General features: G+C 56.2%; 1 protein-coding gene across 1 annotated transcript in view; it reads left to right on the top strand.

The window, feature by feature from the left end:
- The window catches only part of entpd6 (ectonucleoside triphosphate diphosphohydrolase 6), a 102978-nt gene that overhangs the window by 581 nt on the left and 80181 nt on the right, over positions 1–22216 (top strand). The window contains exons 2-3 of the mRNA XM_038804827.1: positions 7024–7315; positions 12869–12945. Coding sequence (XP_038660755.1) covers positions 7096–7315; positions 12869–12945 — 297 coding nt within the window. The 5' untranslated portion in view covers positions 7024–7095. The remainder of the gene's footprint in view (positions 1–7023; positions 7316–12868; positions 12946–22216) is intronic.

Genomic DNA, 22216 nt, shown 5'->3' with positions numbered 1-22216 from the left:
CTCACCCCCCACGCCCCCCTCCTCACGCCCCACGCCCCCCTCCTCACCCCCCATGCCCCCCCTCCTCACCCCCCACGCCCCCCCTCCTCACCCCCCACGGTCGCCTCCTCACCCCTCACGCCCCCCTCCTCACCCCCCACGCCCCCCCCTCCTCACCCCCCACGCCCCCCCCTCCTCACCCCCCACGCCCCCCCTCCTCCCCCCCCCCCCCCTCCTCACCCCCCACGCCCCCCCCTCCTCACCCCCCACGCCCCCCCTCCTCACCCCCCACGCCCCCCTCCTCACCCCCCACGCCCCCCCTCCCTCACCCCCCACGCCCCCCTCCTCACCCCCACGCCACCCTCCTCACCCCCCACGGTCCCCTCCTCACCCTCACGCCCCCCTCCTCACCCCCCACGCCCCCCCTCCTCACCCCCCACGCCCCCCCTCCTCACCCCCCACGCCCCCCCTCCTCAACCCCCACGCCCCCCCTCCTCACCCCCCACGCCCCCCTCCTCACCCCGCACGCCCCCCCTCCTCACCCCCCACGCCCCCCTCCTCACCCCCACGCCACCCTCCTCACCCCCCCACCGCCCCCCTCCTCACCCCCCACACCCCCCTCCTCACCCCCCACGCCCCCCCTCCTCACCCCCACGCCCCCCTCCTCACCCCCCACGCCCCCCCTCCTCACCCCCCACGCCCCCCCTCCTCACCCCCCACGCTCACCCCCCACGCCCCCCCTCTTCACCCCCCACGCCCCCCCTCCTCACCCCCCACGCCCCCCCTCCTCACCCCCCACGCCCCCCTCCTCACCCCCCACGCCCCCCCTCCTCACCCCCCACGCTCACCCCCCACGCCCCCCTCCTCACCCCCCACGCCCCCCCCTCCTCACCCCCCACGCCCCCCCCTCCTCACTCCCCCACGCCCCCCCTCCTCACCCCCCACGCCCCCCCTCCTCACCCCCCACGCCCCCCCTCCTCACCCCCCACGCCCCCCCTCCTCACCCCCCACGCCCCAACTCCTCACCCCCCACGCCCCCCCTCCTCACCCCCTCACGCCACCCCTCCTCACCCCCCCACGCCACCCCTCCTCACCCCCCCCACGCCCCCCTCACCCCCCACGCCCCCCACACCCCCTCCTCACCCCCCACGCCCCCCCTCCTCGCCCCCCCTACTCACCCCCCTACTCACCCCCCACGCCCCCCCTCCTCGCCCCCCACCCCCCCTCCCGCCCCCACACCCCCCCTCCTCCCCCCCCGCCCCCCCTCCTCGCCCCCCACGCCCCCCCTCCTCGCCCCCCACGCCCCCCCTCCTCGCCCCCCACGCCCCCCCTCCTCGCCCCCCACGCCCCCCCTCCTCGCCCCCCACGCCCCCCCTCCTCGCCCCCCACGCCCCCCTCCTCGCCCCCCCACGCCCCCCCTCCTCGCCCCCCACGCCCCCCCTCCTCGCCCCCCATGCCCCCCTCCTCGCCCCCCACGCCCCCCCTCCTCGCCCCCCACGCCCCCCTCCTCACCTCCCACGCCCCCCTCCTCAACCCTCGCCCCCCTCCTCAACCCTCGCCCCCCTCCTCAACCCTCGCCCCCCTCCTCAACCCCCACCCCCCTCCTCTACCCCCACCACACCCCCCTCCTCAACCCCCACCACACACCCCTCCTCAACCCCTACCACACCACCCCCCCATGCCCCCATCTCATCCCCCCATCTCATCCCCCCTCCTCACCCCTGCATGCCACCCATCTCACCCCTGCATGCCCCCATCTCACCCCTGCATGCCCCCCATGCTCCCCTTCTCACACCCCCCTCCTCACCCCCCATGCCCCCCTCCTCACCCCCATGCCCCCCTCCTCACCACCCCACGCCCCCCCTCCTCACCCCCCCTCACCCCCACACCCCCCTCCTCACCCCCCCCACACACCCCTCCTCACCCCCCCACACCCCCCTCCTCACCCCCCCCACACACCCCTCCTCACCCCCCCACACCCCCCTCCTCACCCCCCCCATCCTCACACCCCCATCCTCACACCCCCATCCTCACCCCCTCTCCTCACACCCCCATCCTCACACCCATCTCATGCCCCCCACGCCCCCATCTCATCCCCCCCACGCCCCCCCATCTCATCCCCCCACACCCACTCCTCATCCCCCCACCCCCCCCTCCTCACCCCCCCACACCCCCCTCCTCACCCCCCACACCCCCTCCTCACCCCCCACACCCCCTCCTCACCCCCACACCCCCTCCTCACCCCCCACACCCCCTCCTCACCCCCCACACCCCCTCCTCACCCCCCACACCCCCCTCCTCACCCCCCCACACCCCCTCCTCACCCCCCTCCTCACCCCCCCCTCCTCACCCCCCCTCCTCACCCCCCCATCCTCACACCCCCCTCCTCACACCCCCCTCCTCACCCCCCCCTCCTCACACCCCCTTCCTCACCCCCATCTCATGCCCCCCATCTCATCCCCCCATGCCCCCATCTCATCCCCCCATCTCATCCCCCCATGCCCCCCATCTCATCCCCCCATGCCCCCCATCTCATCCCCCCATGCCCCCCATCTCATCCCCCCATGCCCCCCCATCTCATCCCCCCATCTCATCCCCCCATGCCCCCCCATCTCATCCCCCCATGCCCCCCCATCTCATCCCCCCATGCCCCCCATCTCATCCCCCCATGCCCCCCATCTCATCCCCCCATGCCCCCCATCTCATCCCCCCATGCCCCCCATCTCATCCCCCCATGCCCCCATCTCATCCCCCCATGCCCCCCATCTCATCCCCCCCATGCCCCCATCTCATCCCCTCATGCCCCCCATCTCATGCCCCCCATCTCATCCCCCCACGCCCCCCATCTCATCCTGCTCCTCACCCCACCCCTCCTCACCCCACCCCTCCTCACCCCCCCACACCCCCCTCCTCAAGCCCCACCACACCCCCCTCCTCAAGCCCCACCACACCCCCTCCTCAAGCCCCACCACACCCCCCTCCTCAAGCCCCACCACACCCCCCTCCTCAAGCCCCACCACACCCCCCTCCTCAAGCCCCACCACACCCCCCTCCTCAAGCCCCACCACACCCCCCTCCTCAAGCCCCACCACACCCCCCTCCTCAAGCCCCACCACACCCCCCTCCTCAAGCCCCACCACACCCCCCTCCTCAAGCCCCACCACACCCCCCTCCTCAAGCCCCACCACACCCCCCTCCTCAAGCCCCACCACACCCCCCTCCTCAAGCCCCACCACACCCCCCTCCTCAAGCCCCACCACACCCCCCTCCTCAAGCCCCACCACACCCCGCTCCTCAAGCCCCACCACACCCCCCTCCTCAACCCCCACCACACCCCCCTCCTCACCCCCCACCCCACCCCCCTCCTCCACCCCCACCACACCCCCCTCCTCAACCCCCACCACACCCCCCTCCTCAACCCCCACCACACCCCCCTCCTCAACCCCTACCACACCCCCCTCACCCCCCCATGCCCCATCTCATCCCCCATCTCATCCCCCCATCTCACCCCTGCATTCCCCCATCTCACCCCTGCATTCCCCCCATCTTGCCCCTGCATGCCCCCCTTCTCACCCCCCCTCCTCACCCCCCATGCCCCCCCTTCGCACCACCCCCACGCCCCCCTCCTCACCACTCCATGCCCCCCTCCTCACCAGGCCACACCCCCCCTCCACCACCACCCCATGCCCCCATTCCTCACCCCTCCCACGCCCCCCTCACCCCTCCCACGCCCCCCCTCCTCACCCCCCCACGCCCCCCCTCCTCACCCCCCCACGCCCCCCTCCTCACCCCCCCACGCCCCCCCTCCTCACCCCCCCACGCCCCCCCTCCTCACCCCCCCACGCCCCCCCTCCTCACCCCCCCACGCCCCCCCTCCTCACCCCCCCACGCCCCCCCTCCTCACCCCCCCACACCCCCCTCACCCCCCACGCCCCCCTCCTCACACCCCCAAGCCCCCCCGCCTCACCCCCCCAAACCCCCCGTCCTCACCCCCCACGCCCCCCGTCCTCACCCCCCACGTCCCCCCTCCTCACCCCCCCATGCCCGCTCCTCACCCCCCCCGCGCCGCCCCCTCCTCGCCCCCCACACCCCCTCCTCACCCCCCCACGCCCCCCACACCCCCATCTCACCCCCCACGCCCACCTCCTCACCCCCACCTCAGCCCCCCCTCCTCACCCCCTCCCACGCCCCCCCTCCTCACCCCCTCCCACGCCTCCCTCCTCACCCCCTCCCACACCCCCCCTCCTCACCCCCTCCCACGCCCCCCCTCCATACCCCCCACGCCCCCTCCTCACCCGCCACGCCCACCTCCTCACGCCCCCCTCCTCACGCCACCCCTCCTCACCCCCCATGCCCCCTCCTCACCCCCCACTCCCCTCTCCTCACCCCCCACTCCCCCCCTCCTCACCCCCCACTCTCCCCCCTCCTCACCCCCCACTCCCCCCTCCTCACCCCCCCACTCCCCCCTCCTCACCCCCCCACGCCCCCCCCTCCTCCCCCCCTCCTCACCCCCTCACACCCCCCTCCTCACCCCCTCACACCCCCCTCCTCACCCCCCTCCTCACCCCCCCACACCCCCCTCCCCACCCCCCCACACCCCCTCCTCACCCCCCACACCCCCTCCTCACCCCCCACACCCCCCTCCTCACCCCCCCACACCCCCCTCCTCACCCCCCACGCCCCCATCTCACCCCCCCATGCCCCCCCATCTCATCCCCCCATGCCCCCCCATCTCATCCCCCATCTCATGTCCCCCACGCCCCCCATCTCATCCCCCCCATGCCCCCCATCTCATCCCCCCCATCTCATCCCCCCCATCTCATGCCCCCCATCTCATCCCCCCCATGCCCCCCATCTCATCCCCCCCATCTCATCCCCCTCCATGCCCCCCCATCTCATCCCCACCATGCCCCCCCATCTCATCCCCCCCATGCCCTCCCATCTCATCCCCCCCATGCCCCCCATCTCATCACCCCCATGCCCCCCATCTCATCCCCCCATGCCCCCCCATCTCATCCCCCCCCTGCCCCCCCCATCTCATCCCCCCTTGCCCCCCCATCTCATCCCCCCCATGCCCCCCCATCTCATCCCCCCCATGCCCCCCCATCTCATCCCCCATGCCCCCCCATCTCATGCCCCCCATGCCCCCATCTCATCCCCCCATGACCCCCATCTCATCCCCCTATGCCCCCCATCTCATGCCCCCCATCTCATCCCCCCCATGCCCCCATCTCATCCCCCCATGCCCCCCATCTCATCCCCCCACGCCCCCATCTCATCCTGCTCCTCACCCCACCCCTTCTCACCCCACCTCTCCTCACCCCCCCACACCCCCCTCAACCCCCCACACCCCCCTCCTCAAGCCCCACCACACCCTCCTCCTCAAGCCCCACCACACCCCCCTCCTCAAGCCCCACCACACCCCCCTCCTCAAGCCCCACCACACCCCCCTCCTCAAGCCCCACCACACCCCCCTCCTCAAGCCCCACCACACCCAGTCCTCAAGCCCCACCACACCCCCCTCCTCAACCCCCACCACATCCCCTCCTCAACCCCCACCACACCCCCTCCTCAACCCCCACCACACCCCCCTCCTCAACCCCCACCACACCCCCCTCCTCAACCCCCACCACACACCCCTCCTCAACCCCCACCACACCCCCCTCCTCAACCCCCACCACACCCCCCTCCTCAACACCTACCACAACCCCCTCACCCCCCCCATGCCCCCATCTCATCCCCCCATCTCATCCCCCCATCTCATCCCCCCATCTCATCCCCCCATCTCATCCCCCCATCTCATCCCCCCATCTCACCCCCCCATCTCATCCCCCCATCTCATCCCCCCATCTCACCCCTGCATGCCCCCCATCTCACCCCTGCATGCCCCCCATCTCACCCCCCATCTTGCCCCTGCATGCCCCCCTTTTCACCCCCCTCCTCACCCCCCATGCCCCCCCTTCTCACCACCCCACGCCCCCCTCCTCACCACTCCATGCCCCCCTCCTCACCAGGCCACACCCCCCCTCATCACCACCACCCCATGCCCTCATTCCTCACCCCTCCCACGCCCCCCTCACCCCTCCCACGCCCCCCCTCCTCACCCCCCCACACCCCCCCTCCTCACCCCCCCCACGCCCCCCCTCCTCACCCCCCCACACCCCCTCCTCACCCCCCCACGCCCCCCTCCTCACCCCCCCCAAGCCCCCCCGCCTCACCCCCCAAACCCCCCTCCTCACCCCCCACGCCCCCCGTCCTCACCCCCCACGTCCCCCCTCCTCATCCCCCCATGCCTGCTCCTCACCCCCCCCGCGCCCCCCCTCCTCGCCCCCCCACACCCCCCTCCTCGCCCCCCCACACCCCCCTCCTCACGCCCCCCACACCACCCATCTCACCCCCCACGCCCCCTCCTCACCCCCACCTCAGCCCCCCTCCTCACCCCCTCCCACGCCTCCCTCCTCACCCCCTCCCACGCCCCCCCTCCTCACCCCCTCCCACACCCCCCTCCTCACCCCCCACGCCCCCTCCCCACCCCCCACGCCCACCTCCTCACGCCCCCCTCCTCACGCCCCCCCTCCTCACCCCCCCATGCCCCCTCCTCACCCTCCACGCCCCCTCCTCACCCCCCCCCACTCCCCCCTCCTCACCCCCCCCACTCCCCCCCTCCTCACCCCCCCACGCCCCCCCCCATCTCACCCCCCCACTCCCCCCCTCCTCACCCCTCCACGCCCCCCCTCCTCACCCCTCCACGCCCCCCCTCCTCACCCCTCCACGCCCCCCTCCTCACCCCCCCACGCCCCACCTCCTCACCCCCCCTCGCGCCCTCCCTCCTCACCCCCCCTCCTCACCCCCCCACGCCCCCCTCCTCACCCCCCCCATGCTCACCCCCCCCATGCTCAACCCCCACACCCCTACCCATCACTGCTACCCCCATCCCTAGTTACAGAAAATGAGAAATTCCACTTCCCCGTTTGAGAAAGCAAGTCTTTCTTTAGATATATATATATGAAATTGGTTAATTGTTTGAACTGACTTTTATTACAGATTCCAAAGTGGATTGTGCATACCGTGCATGAATCTTCAGCAAAGAAAATATGTATTTAACTGTTGGGAACCATGAAGGTACCAAAAGTTGCATATGTGTTTGCTCTTTTCATTTGCCTATTCACATACTTGTATCTAAAGAAACCTTTTCAAAGAATACAAAATGGACTTGGATTCAGCATACAGGCAACACTCGAACATCCTATGCCTCAAGACTTTTACGGAATTATGTTTGATGCTGGCAGTACTGGGACACGCATCCATGTCTTCAAGTTTACCAAGATGCCAAGTGGTAGGTTTTCATTTTTAGATGTTTTGAAAAATAGCAAAAATGCAGCTCTTGATACTGAGAAATTTCATCCCTCCTATAACACTTCCAAATTGCAATCAGCAGCTGTAGTTTATGGTACTAATGCTATTTACATAGTCTTGTCACTTAACTCAAGAACTTGCAAATATTCAAATTATAATATTTTAAAGGGATCTGGAGGAACAGAGACCCATAGATTCACATTATGACCTCCATAGGGACCAATAACTTTTAAAGAGAAAGTCGAACTTCCAGTTAACAATGGACAGAATAATGTTAGGATTTCATGTTTTAAAACCTCTGCTGTATCAAATGATTTCAAACACCATTGATTAAACAGTTTTCTTTTGTATGCAACCTATACTTCAGAATTTCATTTTACTGATCACACACACCACTCTTCTCAGAATTACAGTTCGGATTGCAAACTGGGTGGCATGGAAGCACAGTGGTTAGCACTGCTCCCTCACAGCGCCACGGACTTGAGTTCGATTCTTTCCTTGGGTGATTGTCTGTGTGGAGTTTGCATGATTTCCCCCTGTCTGCATGGATTTCCTCTGGGTGTTCCAGTTTCCTCCCACAGTTGAAAGATGTGCAGGTTAGGTTAATTGCCCATGATGGAGTTATAGGGATAGGCCAGGGGAGTGGGCTTGGGTAGAGCGCTCTTTCGGAAGGTGCAGACTAAATGGGCTGAATAGCCTCATTCTGCACTATAAGGATTCTATGGAGTTCACAGTTGCTCCCAGCTTCCAATGAGTTGCTCCTTTTTTACCCCTCAAACCAGGTAACTCCTAATCCCAGAACTACCTCAACGTGAGAGTTACACTGTAGACTTCTTCCTGTAACTTAAAGATGGGCAAGTCATTCAGTCTCTTTTAACTCATTCAATATGAGTGCGAGCTCCCACCCACATTCTGGATGATGAATAATAGAGTCAGCATTTTCTTGTTAGATGCAACCTGGCAGGTTCTATTGCTTGCTCTCTGCTTCTCAATTGGCTACAGACCACACAAAACAAAAAACTGCAAATGCTGTCAGTCTGTGATATTTCTGGGAAGCCTGTAGCCTGGTCTCAAAGTGGCTTCCTCTTGTGGCAAGATAGGGAAGATGATTGAGGTGTATGTGGGGTTTAATTGCAGGGGGAGGTCTCACAGTCGGTAGTCTTGGAGGCTCTGGAGGTGGTGGTCTGGGGGGAGGTAATCTTGTTTAAGGCCAAGGTGGATAGGGAGGAAAGGGAGGAATGCCAATGTGTGATAGAGATTTTGGAGGTGTATAGAAGGTACTCTGGGGACCTGGTCCCAGGGTTCCTGGCAAAGAGGAAGGGGTTACAGGTGAGGTTTGACCTATTGTCCATAGGGAAAGCTGTGCATCAGTGAAAAGGGTGAGGGGAGCTGTTTATAAACGCGGGGAGAAGGCATTTGTTGGCAGGTCAGCTCCAGAGGGAGGCCATGGCGGGGGAGATAGTTCGGGTGTGGTACAGGATGGGGATGTTGGTGGTAGCTCTGAAACAGATTGATTAAGGTGTTCGAGGAGTTCTATCGGGACAGCCGAAGACACCGGAGGAGGAGCGGGAGATGAGGGAGTTTCTGGGTGGGCTAGAGTGCCCAAGATTTTGGGGGGGGGGGGGGGGGGGGGTGCAGGGGTGGATGAGGTGAATGTGGCAATTGGGAGGATGCAGGCAGGGAAGGCGGCGGGGCCCGATGGGTTCCCGGTAAAATTTTCTAAAAGATTTTAAGGATAGACTGGTGCCATTGATGATGGTAATGTGTGAGGATGCGATGGACAGTGGTGTCTTGCTGCAAACGATGGGGTTGGCCTCCATCTCGTTGCTTAAGACGGATACGGATCTGGTGGAGTGTGGGTTATTTTGGGCCATATCTTTGCTGAATGCAGACGTCAAGGTGTTGGCCAAGGTACGAGCGCACAGGTTGGAGGAGTGGCCTCGGACGGTGATTGGGGAGGATCAGACAGGGTTTGTAAAGGGCAGACAGTCATCCTCGAATGTGAGGAGACTGTTGAATGTGATGCTTTCTCCCGCAGATGGAAGGGAGGTGGTGATAGCGTTGGATGCGGAGAAGGCGTTTGATCGGGTGGAGTGAAGCTATTTGATGGCAATATTGGAGAAATTTGGGATTGGGCCGAAGTTTGTGGTGTGGGTGCAGCTGTTGTATAAGGAGCCGATGGCGAGCCATGCACACACATCGTATGAACTCACGGTATTTTGCATTGCACCGGGGTACAAGGCAGGGATGCCCTATGTTCCCCCTTCTGTTTGCATTGGCTATAGGGCCATTGAATTGAAAAGCTCGGGGTTGTGGAAGAGGATAGTGAGGGGGTAGTGGAACATAGGGTGTCCTTGTATGCAGGTGGCTTGTTGTATATTTTGGAGCCAAACTCTTGGGGAGGGCGGGGGGAGCATAATGGGATTGCTTCAGAGATTTGGGACGTTTTCAGGGTACAAATTTAATCTAGGAAAAAGTGAGTACTTTATAGTCTCCCCTGCGGGGGTGGGGGGGGGTGCCACTTTGTCTGGCAGCATCTTATTTTAGGTACCTGGAGTTGCAGATAGCCCAGGATTGGACAAGGCTTTGGAAGTTTAATTTCACTAGCCTGGTGGGGAGGGTAAAAGCTGACTTCCTGAGGTGAGACATCTGTTGTTGGTTGGCTAGGTGTAGGCAGTAAAGGTGAATGTTTTGCCACGATTCTTGTTTTATTTCTGTGCCTGCCGGTCTTTTTGCCCAAGGTGTTTTTTAGGGGGGTGGAAAAGACTGATCTCATTTGTTTGGGTGGGAAAGGTGGCTAGGTGTATGAAGGTGATACTGAGGGGATGGCAGGCGGGGATGTGGGGGCTAGGCCTCCCAAATTTGATGCATTATTATTGGACATCAAATGCAGAGAATATTTGGGGGTGCAGTTGGGAGGGGGAGGGCTTTTTGGGTGAGGATGGAAGCGGGCTGTTGCAAGGAGTCGGGGTTGCGGGCACTGGCAACTCCCGATGGCCCCAGGGATGTATTCGGTGAGTCCAGTGGTAGTGGCCACGTTGAAGATCTGAGGCAGTTTAGGCAGCATTTTAGATTGGGAACTGGAAAATCGGGGATGCTGATTAGGGGGAATCATGGGGTTGAGCCGGGGAAGATGGACGCAAGGTTCGGGGGATGGGAAGAGAGGGGGATTAAGGAAATGAAGGATCTGTTTCTGTGAGGGTGATTTATGAGTTTGGAGGAGCTTGGCGAGATGTTTGGGCTGGCGCGGGGCAAAAGTTTCATATATATGCAGGTGCGGGACTTGGCGAGGAGGTCTTCCCGACCTACAAGACAACGCCTGCCTCCTCATTGCTGGAGGCGGTGCTGTCAGCAGGGTGGTTGGAGAGGAGGGTCATCTCGAGGATTTTGGTGAAGGGTGGGGTGTCCATGGAGGGGGTTTAAGGCGAAGTGGGAGGAAGAGTTGAGCTGGTGCTGGAGGAGGGACTGTGGTGCGAGGTGCTGCGGAGGATAAATGCCTCGACTTTGTGCGTGAGGCTGGGGCTTATACAGCTGAAAGTAGTATACAGACCGCACCTTATGAAGTCTAGGATGAGCCAACTGTTCGAGGAGGTGGAGGATTTCTGGGAGTGATGTGGGAGGGGCCCTGTGAATCCTGTGTATATGTTTGGTCTTGCCTGAAGCTGGGCAGGCTTTGGAGGATGGTGTTCAGCACCATCTCTGGGGCGGGGGGGTGTCTTACATGTGGACATGGAGCCCGGTCCCCTAGAAGCTATATTCGGGGTGTTGGACCGGCCGGAGCTACATGCAGGTACGGGGGCAGATGTTTTAGACTTTGCCTCACTGATTGCTCGCAAGTGGGTCTTGTTGGGGTGGAGACCAGCTTCTCCACCCTGTGCCTCGGCTGGGGGGGCCTGCTGGAGTTTTTGACCCTGGAAAAAGTGAAAATTGGTATAAGGGGGGTGAGCAATGGGTCTGACAATTGTTGAGGTTTGTTCATCCTGCATTTTGCGAAGTTGGTTATCATTTATTATTTAGGGATGGGGTGTTGGGGGGGATGTGGTGGGTTGGGGGCTTTGGTAGGGTTGTTGAAAATTGTAAAACTTGAAAATTTGTGGAATAAAAATACTTTTCAAAGAAATGGCTTTGCCTACCCTTTTCCCCATGGCAACAGGAAAGACATTGGCTTTGTATCTAAGTAGGAATGTTAATTAGCTGTTTTATTATGAAAAATTCTGCAAAACCTTAATAAAAATAATTTTAAAAAAAAGAATGTTAATTAGGTATTTTTGAATCCAACTTCCTTTCAACTTAGAAGCAAAACTGTTTACAACTTTAAAAGCCATAACTCCTTTCTGACTTTGGGAGCTCAAAATCTACTTATTGTAGGCTTAGAAATTACTGTACTTGCCCACTCACTACATCATTCTAAATCCTCTTGAAGTCACTTTGTATCTGCACATTCCCACCTAACTTTGTGCTATCCATGAACTTGGAAATATCATATTAGGTCCCATAATATATTCATAATATTGATGTGTATTGTGAACACCTGGGGCCCAACTACTAATTCCTGCAGTGCCCAACTAGTCACACCCTGCCAGCGCAAGAATGACCTGTTTATTACTACTCTGTTTCCTGCCTGTAGCCAATCCTTAATCTATACCAGTATATGACGCCTTGTCCCAAATGCATTAATTTTGCTAACCAACCTCCCTTGGGGGACTTTATCAAAAGCTTTTTGAATATCCAAGTGTACCATGTTGTCCCTTTTTATCAATTCTATTAGTAACATCCTCAAAAAAACTCCCAACACATTCGTCAACATGATTGCCCATTCATAAATCCGTGTTGACTGTGGCCTCTGGATTACCAGCCCAGTAATTTAACCATTACCTACCATGCGCAGTTGTAGGGGCTGCCTTTGAGACGGTAAACTGAGGCTCCTCTGTCCTTTCAGATTGATGCAAGAGACTCCATGACACTTTCATAGAAGGCAATGGAGTTCTCCCTGTTGTCTATTTAATGCTGGCCTATTTTTATCATTTAAATTTAGAACTAAATGTTTCTTTTTTTTAAAGTTTAGAGTGCCGAATTATTTTTCCCAATTAAGGGTAATTTAGCGTGGCCAAACCACCTAACATGAACATCTTTGGGTTGTGGGGGTGAGACCCACACAGGCATTGGGAAAATGTGTAAACTCCACACGGACAGTGATCCGGGGCCAGGATCGAACCCAGGTCCTCGGCGCCGTGAGGTAGCAGTGCTAACCACTGTGCCACCATGCTGCCCCTGAACTAAATGTTTCTTAAAGCTTTCCGGCACGTATCCCTTACAGTAACTGGCTTTAGATATATTTCCCATTATCAATTTATATACATTTATTGACTGGGTCTGTAACCTGTAAAATCAGTTCAATATTCTTGCGTTTTTTAAAGATATCAAGTAAAACAGTGGTTATTACATTTTACTGTATGCTCACCTAATTGAGATGAACCTTTGATTTGAGAAGTCAAATCATCTAATTTTATAAATTTGTGATTCTTTTCACCAGAATCTCCGAAACTTGCACACGAGACTTTCAAAGCCTTGAAGCCAGGATTGTCAGCATATTCTGATGCGCCTCATTTGGTATTACGTTCCTTTTCTTACCAGTGAATAAAATGTTACCACTAATTCAGCTTGTGATATAAAAACTGGAAATGCTGTAATCACTCAGAAGGTCAACCAACAGCTATGGAGAGAGAAGAAGAATTAGTCTTTCAGGTCAATGAGCTTTCATCAGAACCGGAAGATGTTAGATATGCGCAGTTTGTTGCAAGGCTAAAGAAGGTGGCAACAGGATAAGTAAAGAAACAAAGATGGGTCCAGAAAAGGGCTAACCAGTTGCAGCAGAATTGTGGAGAGTGTAAAATGGAAAATCTGGCAAAAAAATATTTTTGTGTTCCATGAATGTTGCAGAAGGAAAATCAGTAGATCCCAAACATATTGAACACCGAACCCTGAGCAGCCGCTCAAGCCTCTGCCGTACCTGGAGGAACTGGTGCGGTATCCTTCATTACCAGTTGTTCACTACTTGTTCAGGCTGGAAGGCTGTAACATGTCTAATAGAAATGTGTAGTGCTGTTCCTTGAGTTCATGTTGAATTTGGTACTTGAAACAGTGTAGGAAGGCAAAGACAGATTGAAATGGAAGTGGGTTGGAGAATCAAAATGACAAGATTTCGACAGTTGATATTTTGGCAGTAACTGGTTACAAGGTAATGGAAGGAGTTTTGATTTTAATGCATCTTGATTTAAAGAGTGGAGCTGTAGGAGGAAGACTAGATAACCACAATTTGCATCTGTTGTAGCACCTTTATGTTAGTTATATGTCACAGAAGTAAAAGCAGACTACAATTAACACTGAGCTAAAGGATGTGAGAGCACAGCCAACAATGTTTGGTCAAAGGTAGGTTTTAAGCCAAGTCTATAAAGGAGGAGATAGGTGGAAAAGCAAAGAGGTGATGGAATTGCAGAACGTAAGCATCTGGACCATTGCCAGTGAAGGTAATGGGGGGTGCACATGAGAGACAGAGAAACATAGACTTCACAGAGGGTTAGAGTCATAGAATCTTGCAGGAAAAATAGATCCCTAGCCATAATAAAATAATGAAGATACACAAAAACAAAATAGGACATCAAAAAATGGGAGACAATTTTTAATTTAAGAAATGTTTTTCTAGTCATTTTCTGTGCAAATGCACTAATTATTGAGGACAAATCTAGCTTTTGTGCAATGTCTCAGTTGATATTAAGCATGGCGAGACCATTCAAATGCTCTTGTTCCATAGTTGAATAGTTATAGTTCTTTACCTGAAGCCACTGATGAAGGTAAACTGACAAAAATACGCAATGCAATTGTGATGTTAGGAAACACCGCAGAGAGCCCAAGTTCAAGCGATTCAATTGGCTTGCAATCCAGAGAAGGCTGTTTTCATTATTGGGGCATCATATTGAAAAACTATCCATTGTAAAGAGTTACTATGAACGAATAGCATGACGACTTCAAGCATGTGCTAGGTCTGCTCTCTTAACATATGCATGTACTTCCACCCACTTTCACATGCCAGTAGGATAGGCTGCACAGATGTACAAAACGGAATAGCAAAATTAACTTGTGCGCATAAAAACAAGTAGCAAAACTTATCAAATGCCAAAATATTAACAAATGTCTAAATTTGAAGCCGCCTTTGAGCTTGCCCCCCCCCCCCCCCCCCCCCCCAAAAAAAAACCTCTGGCACTGCAATCAAATTTGCATTACACACTGACTGAAGTAGTACCTCCTCCACCAGCATTTGTGTCGTCCATATATGCAGTTTACTTTTCCAAGATGGCATTGGACCAACTTAATGTCAGAGATGCGTGCACAGATCTCAGAGCCAATTTTGAGTTTTAGCAGGCTGATAAACAACTGAAATGGGTATGACAAAGCCCAATTTCTGTGCCAAATGTGCCCAGAACTTGAATGCTAGTCTTCCAACATCATCTTCATGCCTTTAAATTGTTGGAAGAGAAAGCTCACTGTCTCATAGTTAGACCCTTTCCCTTTTCTAACCCACAACTGTTCTCTCCTTTTCCTCAGTCCAACATAATTATTTTGTCTTTTTCTGCTATAGAGGTTTATAAGATGATGAGGGGGATAGGTAGAGTGGACGTTCAGAGACAAATTCCTCGGGTGGATGTAACTGTTACAAGGGGGCATAACTATAAGTTTCAGGGTGGGAGATATAGGAGGGATGTCCGAGGTAGGTTCTTTACTCGGAGAGTGGTTAGGGTGTGGAATGAACTGCCTGCTGTGATAGTGGAGTCAGACGCTTTCGGAACTTTCAAGCGGTTATTGGTTAGGCACATGGAGCACACCAGAATGACAGGGAGTGGGATAGCTTGATCTTGGTTTCGGACAGTGCTCGGCACAACATCGAGGGCTGAAGGGCCTGTTCTGTGCTGTACTGTTCCATGTTCTATAATCCATAGCATGTGGTCAATGCACCTTTGACCATTTTGTGCCTTCTCTATTTCAATCCAATGCTCAATTGGCTGGACTTCATCTTCCATAAGTTTCAGCTCATCCAAAATTCTGCTGCCTGTGTCTGACCTTGCACCAGTCTTGTTCACCCATCACCCTTGATTTCAAATCCCCCCCCGTGGAGTTGTCCCACCGTATCTCTGTAACCATCTCCAGCCACTCACATTTATCTTGCTGGAGAGAAATATGCAATGGGATTTGTGCAGGAGTCAGTATTAGAACATAGAACAGACAGTGCAGAAGGAAGCTATTCGGCCCTTCGAGTCTGCACCGGCCCACTTAAGCCCTCACTTCCACCCTCTCCCTGTAACCCAATAACCCCATCTAACACTTTTGGACACTAAGGTCAATTTATCACGGCCAATCCACCTAACCTGCTCGGCTTTGGACTGTGGGAGGAAACCAGAGCACTCGGAGGAAACCCACGCAGACACGGGAAGAACATGCATACTCCTCACAGACAGTGACCCAGTGAGGAATCGAACCTGGGACCCTGGCGCTGTGAAGCCACCGTGCTAGCCACTTGTGATACCCGCAAAGCATTGCTTTTCCGATTTTTGTAAATGACCAAAACTTGGGTGTAAGCAGTATAATTTTGACGTTTTCAGGTAAGGCACTTTCCAATGTTATAGCTTGTAATGGGCATAGCAGTAGACTTCAGGATGACATATAAAGACTGGTGACATGGAAAGACACACAGCTGCTGGGATTGTGTGTGGTGATGCATTTTGGGAGGAATATGAAAGACAGAGTAATCTAAGTTTTGCAATTTGAGGAGGGTGCAAAGGCAGAGGTGCCTGTGGGGTGCATATCCACAAACCTTTGGCAGGGCAGGGCAAACTGATAGGAAGTTGAGAGCATATGCGGCATTCAGCTGGAGTATTGTTCACAATTCTGGACACCGCGCGAGAGGAGGGATATCCAGGTCTTTTGAGAAGTTGTAGTGAAGTCCTACTAAAATAGTATCAAGGATGAAAAACTTGAATTAAAGAGAATGACTCAAGAAACTGGGTTGCTCTTTTTAAAGAGTGAGAATATATTTTGTATTCCTACCAACTTGCTTTACATTTGTATTATTTGTGAAATTTGGCTATTTCAATGTTCTGTTCAGCCTCCTTCCGATCTTCCAAACAGTGAACTTGAGCTCACCTTAACTCTGCCATACAACAGTACGATTAACCTATCACCCCTCTGCTCATTGACCTACCTTGGCTCATGATCCAGCACTGTCTCAGTTTTCCTCATGTTGAAGTCCATCCATCCCTCACCCCTTCCTTCTGAACTCAGCAGTATGTACAATGAACGTTCTCTAAAGCCTGTAGTAAGTGTTAAACATGCTCTTTTTATTCTTTCACAGGGTGTGGTCCTCACTGACTAGGCCAGAATTCATTTCTTGCCCATCCCTAATTGACCTTGATGAAATGGTGGTGATCCACGACCTTGAACTGTTGCAGTCCCTGTAGTGTAGGTACACTCACAATGCTGTTTGGAAGAGAGTTCCAGGCTTTGACTTGGTGACAGTGAAAGAACAACGAGCCAGGATGCTGTGTGGGCTTGGAGGGGAACTCGCAGGTGATGTTCCCATGTATCACTGCTGTTATCTTTCTAGATGGTAGAGGTTGTGGGTTTGGAAGGTGCTGTGAGATAGCATTGGTGAGTAGTTGCAATGTATCTAGTAAATGGTACACAATCTGCCACTGTGTGTCGGTGGTGGAGGGAGTGAAGGGGTGCCAATTAATTGGGCTGCGTTGTCCTGGATGTTGTTGAGCTTTTTATTAGAGCTGCACTCATCCAGACAAGTGAAGGATATGCCATCACACTCCTGACTACTGCCTTGGAGATATTGGGCAGGCTTTGGGAAATCAGGAGATGAGTTACTTGTCACAGAATTCCCAGTTTCTGATTTGCTCTTGATTAGTTGAATTTGTTGATATTGGGAGGGTGTCTGACAATGGTGATGTAATTGACTGTCATGGGGAGATGTTAGATTTACTCTGGTTGGATCGACATGGTCATTGCCTGGCACTCTGTGACACACTTGTTACTTATCAGCCCAAGTCTGAATGTTGTCCAGACTTTCTGCATAGGGACAGTTTGAGAATTGCCTTTGACAAAGCTTTGACAAAGAGTCATCCAGACTCAACATTAGTTCTGTTCTCCATTGACAGATGCTGTCAGACCTGCTGAGATTCCCAGCATTTTACATTTTTGTTTGAGAACTGCCTTTTCTGAAGTCGATAGTGAAGTAATGTGTGTTTTTTGAGCTCAACACTCTCAACATTGCTTCTTCGTTGATCTCAATGTCCTTCTTGTAGAGTGCTATGGGCCTTAAGTCTTTAATTGAGGAGTATGGTCTCTTTCCCATTCTTATAGTGTTAGAACTGTGAGCATTAGAACCTTTTTTTATAAAATGTTTTTTATTGAGTTTTCATATTTTATATCCAACAAATTACAAATCATTAGAGAGAAAGAAAAAAAAAACACGCAACCCCCCCCCCCCCCCCCGGGCGGCTACCTTCCCCCGATTCCCGTCCATTTTCCCCTGATTCTTGGCCACCCGACTATTCTTCCTCTTGTACGTTGGCCACAAACAGGTCCCGGAACAATTGCATGAATGGCTCCCACGTTCTGTGGAAGCCGTCATCTGACCCTCGGATGGCGAATTTGATTTTCTCCATTTGAAGAGTTTCCGAGAGGTCGGACAGCCAGTCTGCAGCTCTGGGTGGTGCTGCTGACCGCCAGCCAAACAGGATTCTACGGCGGGCGATCAGGGAGGCAAAGGCAAGGGCGTCCACCCTCCTCCCCAGGAATAGATCTGGCTGGTCTGAAAACCCGAAGACCGCCACTATCGGGCATGGCTCCACCCTCACCCCCACCACTTTGGACATAGCCTCGAAGAAGGCTGTCCAGTACTCCACAAGTCTGGGGCAAGACCAGAACATGTGGGCGTGGTTGGCCGGGCCTCTTTGGCACCGTTCACATCTGTCCTCCACCTCCAGGAAGAACCTACTCATACGATTTCTTGTTAAGTGGGCTCTATGTACCACTTTTAGTTGCGTCAGGCTGAGCCTTGCGCACGTGGAGGTGGAGTTGACCCTATGCAGTGCTTCGCTCCAGAGTCCCCACCCTATCTCCATCCCCAGGTCGTCCTCCCATTTCATTCTTGTTGCATCCAGTACGGTGTTGTCCCTTTCTACCAGTCGGTCATACATGTCGCTACAGTTCCCTTTCTCTAGGATACTTGCGTCCAGTAGGTCTTCCAGTAGTGTCTGTCGTGGCGGTTGTGGGTACGTCCTTGTCTCCTTTCGTAGGAAGTTTTTGAGCTGCAGGTACCGTAGCTCGTTCCCCCCAGCTAGCCGTAATTTCTCTGTCAGTTCGTCCAGTGTTGCGATCCTGTCGTCCGTGTATAGGTCCCTGACTGTCAGTGTCCCCCCGTCCTGCCTACACCTTTTGAAGGTGGCGTCAGTCAGTGCTGGTGTGAACCTATGGTTTTTGTAGATGGGAGCCTTGTCTGACATTTTGGTCAGGCCAAATTGCTGCCGCAGTTGGTTCCAGGATTGGAGGGTGGCTGTCACCACTGGGCTGCTGGAGTGTTTTTTGGGTGGGGATGGGAGTGCTGCCGTGGCGAGGGCCTGGAGGGAGGTCCCCATGCAGGAGGCCTCCTCCGCACGCACCCACTCGGCTTTTGGCTCCTGGATCCATCCCCTTACTCGCTTGGCTGTTGCCGCCCAGTGGTAGAATTGTAGATTCGGGAGGGCTAGCCCCCCCCTGGATTTTGTTTTTTGTAGGACCTTCTTTGGGATCCAAGCATTTTTACCCCCCCATACGAACGCCATGATAAGTTTGCCCAGCACTTTGAAAAAGGCCTTGGGGATGTAGATCGGAATGGATCTAAACAGGAAGAGGAACCTGGGCAGCACGTTCATTTTGATCGTCTGAACTCTCCCCGCGAGGGAGAGTGGGAGTGTGTTCCATCTTTGCAGGTCCTTTTTTATTTCCTCCATCAGGCTGGTGAGGTTCCATTTGTGGATCACTGAAGATCTCGCTTTTGCTCATGTTGAGTTTGTAGCCCGAGAAGGCTCCAAACTCTTTCAGGAGCGCGATGATTCCGTCCATGCTGCTTTGTGGGTCCGAGATGTAGAGGAGCAGATCATCTGCATAGAGTGAGACTCTGTGCTCTCTGCCTCCCCTTCGGATCCCCCTCCAATTTTTTGCTGCCCTGAGCGCGATTGCTAGCAGTTCGATTGCCAGTGCGAACAGCAGCGGGGACAATGGGCATCCTTGTCTGGTGCCCCTGTGCAGCTGGAAGTATTGGGAGTTGGTATTGTTGGTCCGTACACTCGCCATGGGAGCGTTGTATAGGAGCTTTACCCAAGCGGTGAACCCTGTTCCAAGCCCGAACCGCTCCAGTACTCCGTTCGACTCTGTCGAAGGCCTTTTCTGCGTCCAGGGAGACGATCACCTCTTGTGTTCTCTCCCCGGAGGGGGTCATTATCATGTTCAGCAGGCGCCTGATGTTCGAGGTAAGCTGTCTACCTTTGACGAAGCCCGTCTGGTCCTCTGTCACCACCTCAGGTACACAGTTTTCTAGCCTTTTGGCTAGGATTTTGGCCAGTATTTTGGCGTCTGCGTTCAGCAGAGATATGGGTCTGTATGACCCACATTCCGTTGGGTCTTTGTCTTTCTTAGGTATCAGCGAGATTGAGGCCTGTGCTAACGTGGGTGGCAGTGTGCCCCTAGCTAGCGAGTCTGTGAACATCTCCCGCAGGTGCGGGGCCAGCGCTGTCGCGAATCTTTTGTAGAAGTCCGCCGGGAATCCGTCCGGTCCCGGCGCCTTCCCCGTCTGCATGGAGCTAATGCTGTCCATGATCTCTCCCAGTGCTAGTGGTGCTTCCAGGTCCCGTTTTCTGCCCTCTCCCACGACTGGTATGTCCAGTCCATCAAGAAACCGGTTCATCCCAGCACTCCCCGTTGGGGGCTCTGAGATGTACAGCTCTTGGTAGAAGGCCTTGAAGGTTTTGTTAATCCTCTCTGGTTCTGTTTCCAACGTGCCTCTGGTACCCCTGATTTGCGCAATTTCTCTGGTGGCTGTCTGCTTTCTCAGCTGGTGTGCCAACAGGCGGCTGGCTTTGTCTCCGTGTTCGTACAGGGCCCCGCGTACCTGGCGGAGTTGGTGCACTGCTTTCCTGGTGGAGAGCAGGTCAAAGTTCCTTTGTAGTTCTTTTCTCTACGGTCAGGGCCTCGGAGTATTTACGGTCTACCTCCAGTATGGAGTCGACCAGCTTCTGCCTAGCCACCCTTTCCTCCCTATCTCTTTGCGCTTTGAAGGCAATGATTTCCCCTCTTAGTACGGCCTTAAGCGCTTCCCAGAACGTGGAGGATGAGACCTCCCCGTTTTGGTTGTTCTCCGTGTACTCCGCTATGGCCCGCGCTATCCTTTCGCTGAAGGCCTTGTCAGCTAGTAAGGCACCGTCCAACCTCCATGTGGGCCCTTCCCGTCTTAAGCCGCACGTCCATGGGGCGTGGTCTGATATCACAATTGCGGAGTATTCCACTTTGTCTATCCCTGGAAGCACCGTTTTCCCCACCACAAAGAAGTCAATTCTGGTGTACACGTTGTGTACTGGGGAGAAGAAGGAGAATTCTTTCTCCCCCGGGTGGGCGAATCTCCAGGGGTTTCTGCCATGGTCTTTTTGATGAAACTCGTGTCGTCCCAGTTGGGCGCGTACACGTTGACTAGAACTACCGGCACCCCATCCAGGGCCCCGCTGACCATGACATACCGCCCCCCTGGGTCTGTAACCGTGTTTGTCGCCCTAAACATTGTCCTCTTGCCGATCAGGATCGCCACCCCCCTGGCCCTTGTCCCATAGCAGGAATGGTAGGTTTGTCCCACCCAGCCCTTTCTTAACCGCAGTTGGTCCTGCTCCCTCAGGTGCGTCTCTTGGAGGAAGACTATGTCGGCCCTCATGTTTCTGAGGTGGGTGAGGACTCTAGATCTCTTCACTGGGCCGTTAAGTCCCCTTACATTCCAGGTGATTATCCTGGTGGGGGGCTTCTGCCCCCTCGTTCCTGTGGGATTAACCATATTTATCTGGTAGACGCGCCCCTGCCCTCTGGGGTTTCCCTTTGTTAGGGGGCCGTCCAGGATGGCCGCTATCACTGCTCTCCCCATGCGGTCGGGTCTCTGCGCTCCGGGGTTTCCCCTTGTCCTGGGGGCACCCGCCATGGCCGTCCACTGTGTGTCCGCCACGCGGGTAGTCCTCTGCACTCTGGGGGCCCCCTTCGCCCACAGACCGTACAGGGTGGGTGCTTGCAGCGGTTCCTTGTTTCGAGCCCTTGGTTGTGGCACTTTGTGGCCCTGTTCCTTTTCTGGCCTCTTTTGTCCTTTGTCCCTGCATTTCCCCTCCCTGGTCTCTCGCTCCCTGTGTGCCCCCCCCCCCCCCCCCCCCCTCCGGTCTCTCCCTTTTCCCTCCTCCCCTGTATACCCCTCCTTTGCCCCTCTATCCCCTATTCCTGTCCCCGTTTGCTCTCCCGACTTTGATGGGTGATTTCCCCCCCCTCCCCTGCCTGGCGCCTTCCCCCCTGTTGGGGGTGCGCTGCGGCCCTGCTTTGTTGCGTGCCCCCGGCGCTAGCTTTCCTGCTAGTACGGTGGCTCCCCTCTCGGAGGTTGTTGTCTCGCTTCTCCTCTGCCTGGCCTCTACGGTTTTCTGCCCGCTCTTCCCCCATCCTACCCTGCACCCCTCTCGCCTGCTCTCCCTTCTCCAATACTCTCGTTCCCTCGTGCTGGGGCCTGGCCTCCCACCTGGAGCGGTCCCTTGGCCAGTGGGTTGTT

Source organism: Scyliorhinus canicula, chromosome 1, assembly GCF_902713615.1.
Source record: "Scyliorhinus canicula chromosome 1, sScyCan1.1, whole genome shotgun sequence".
NCBI classification, from domain to species: domain Eukaryota; kingdom Metazoa; phylum Chordata; class Chondrichthyes; order Carcharhiniformes; family Scyliorhinidae; genus Scyliorhinus; species Scyliorhinus canicula.
Note: the sequence above shows the minus strand (reverse complement) of the source record. Positions and strands in the feature narration are given on the sequence as shown.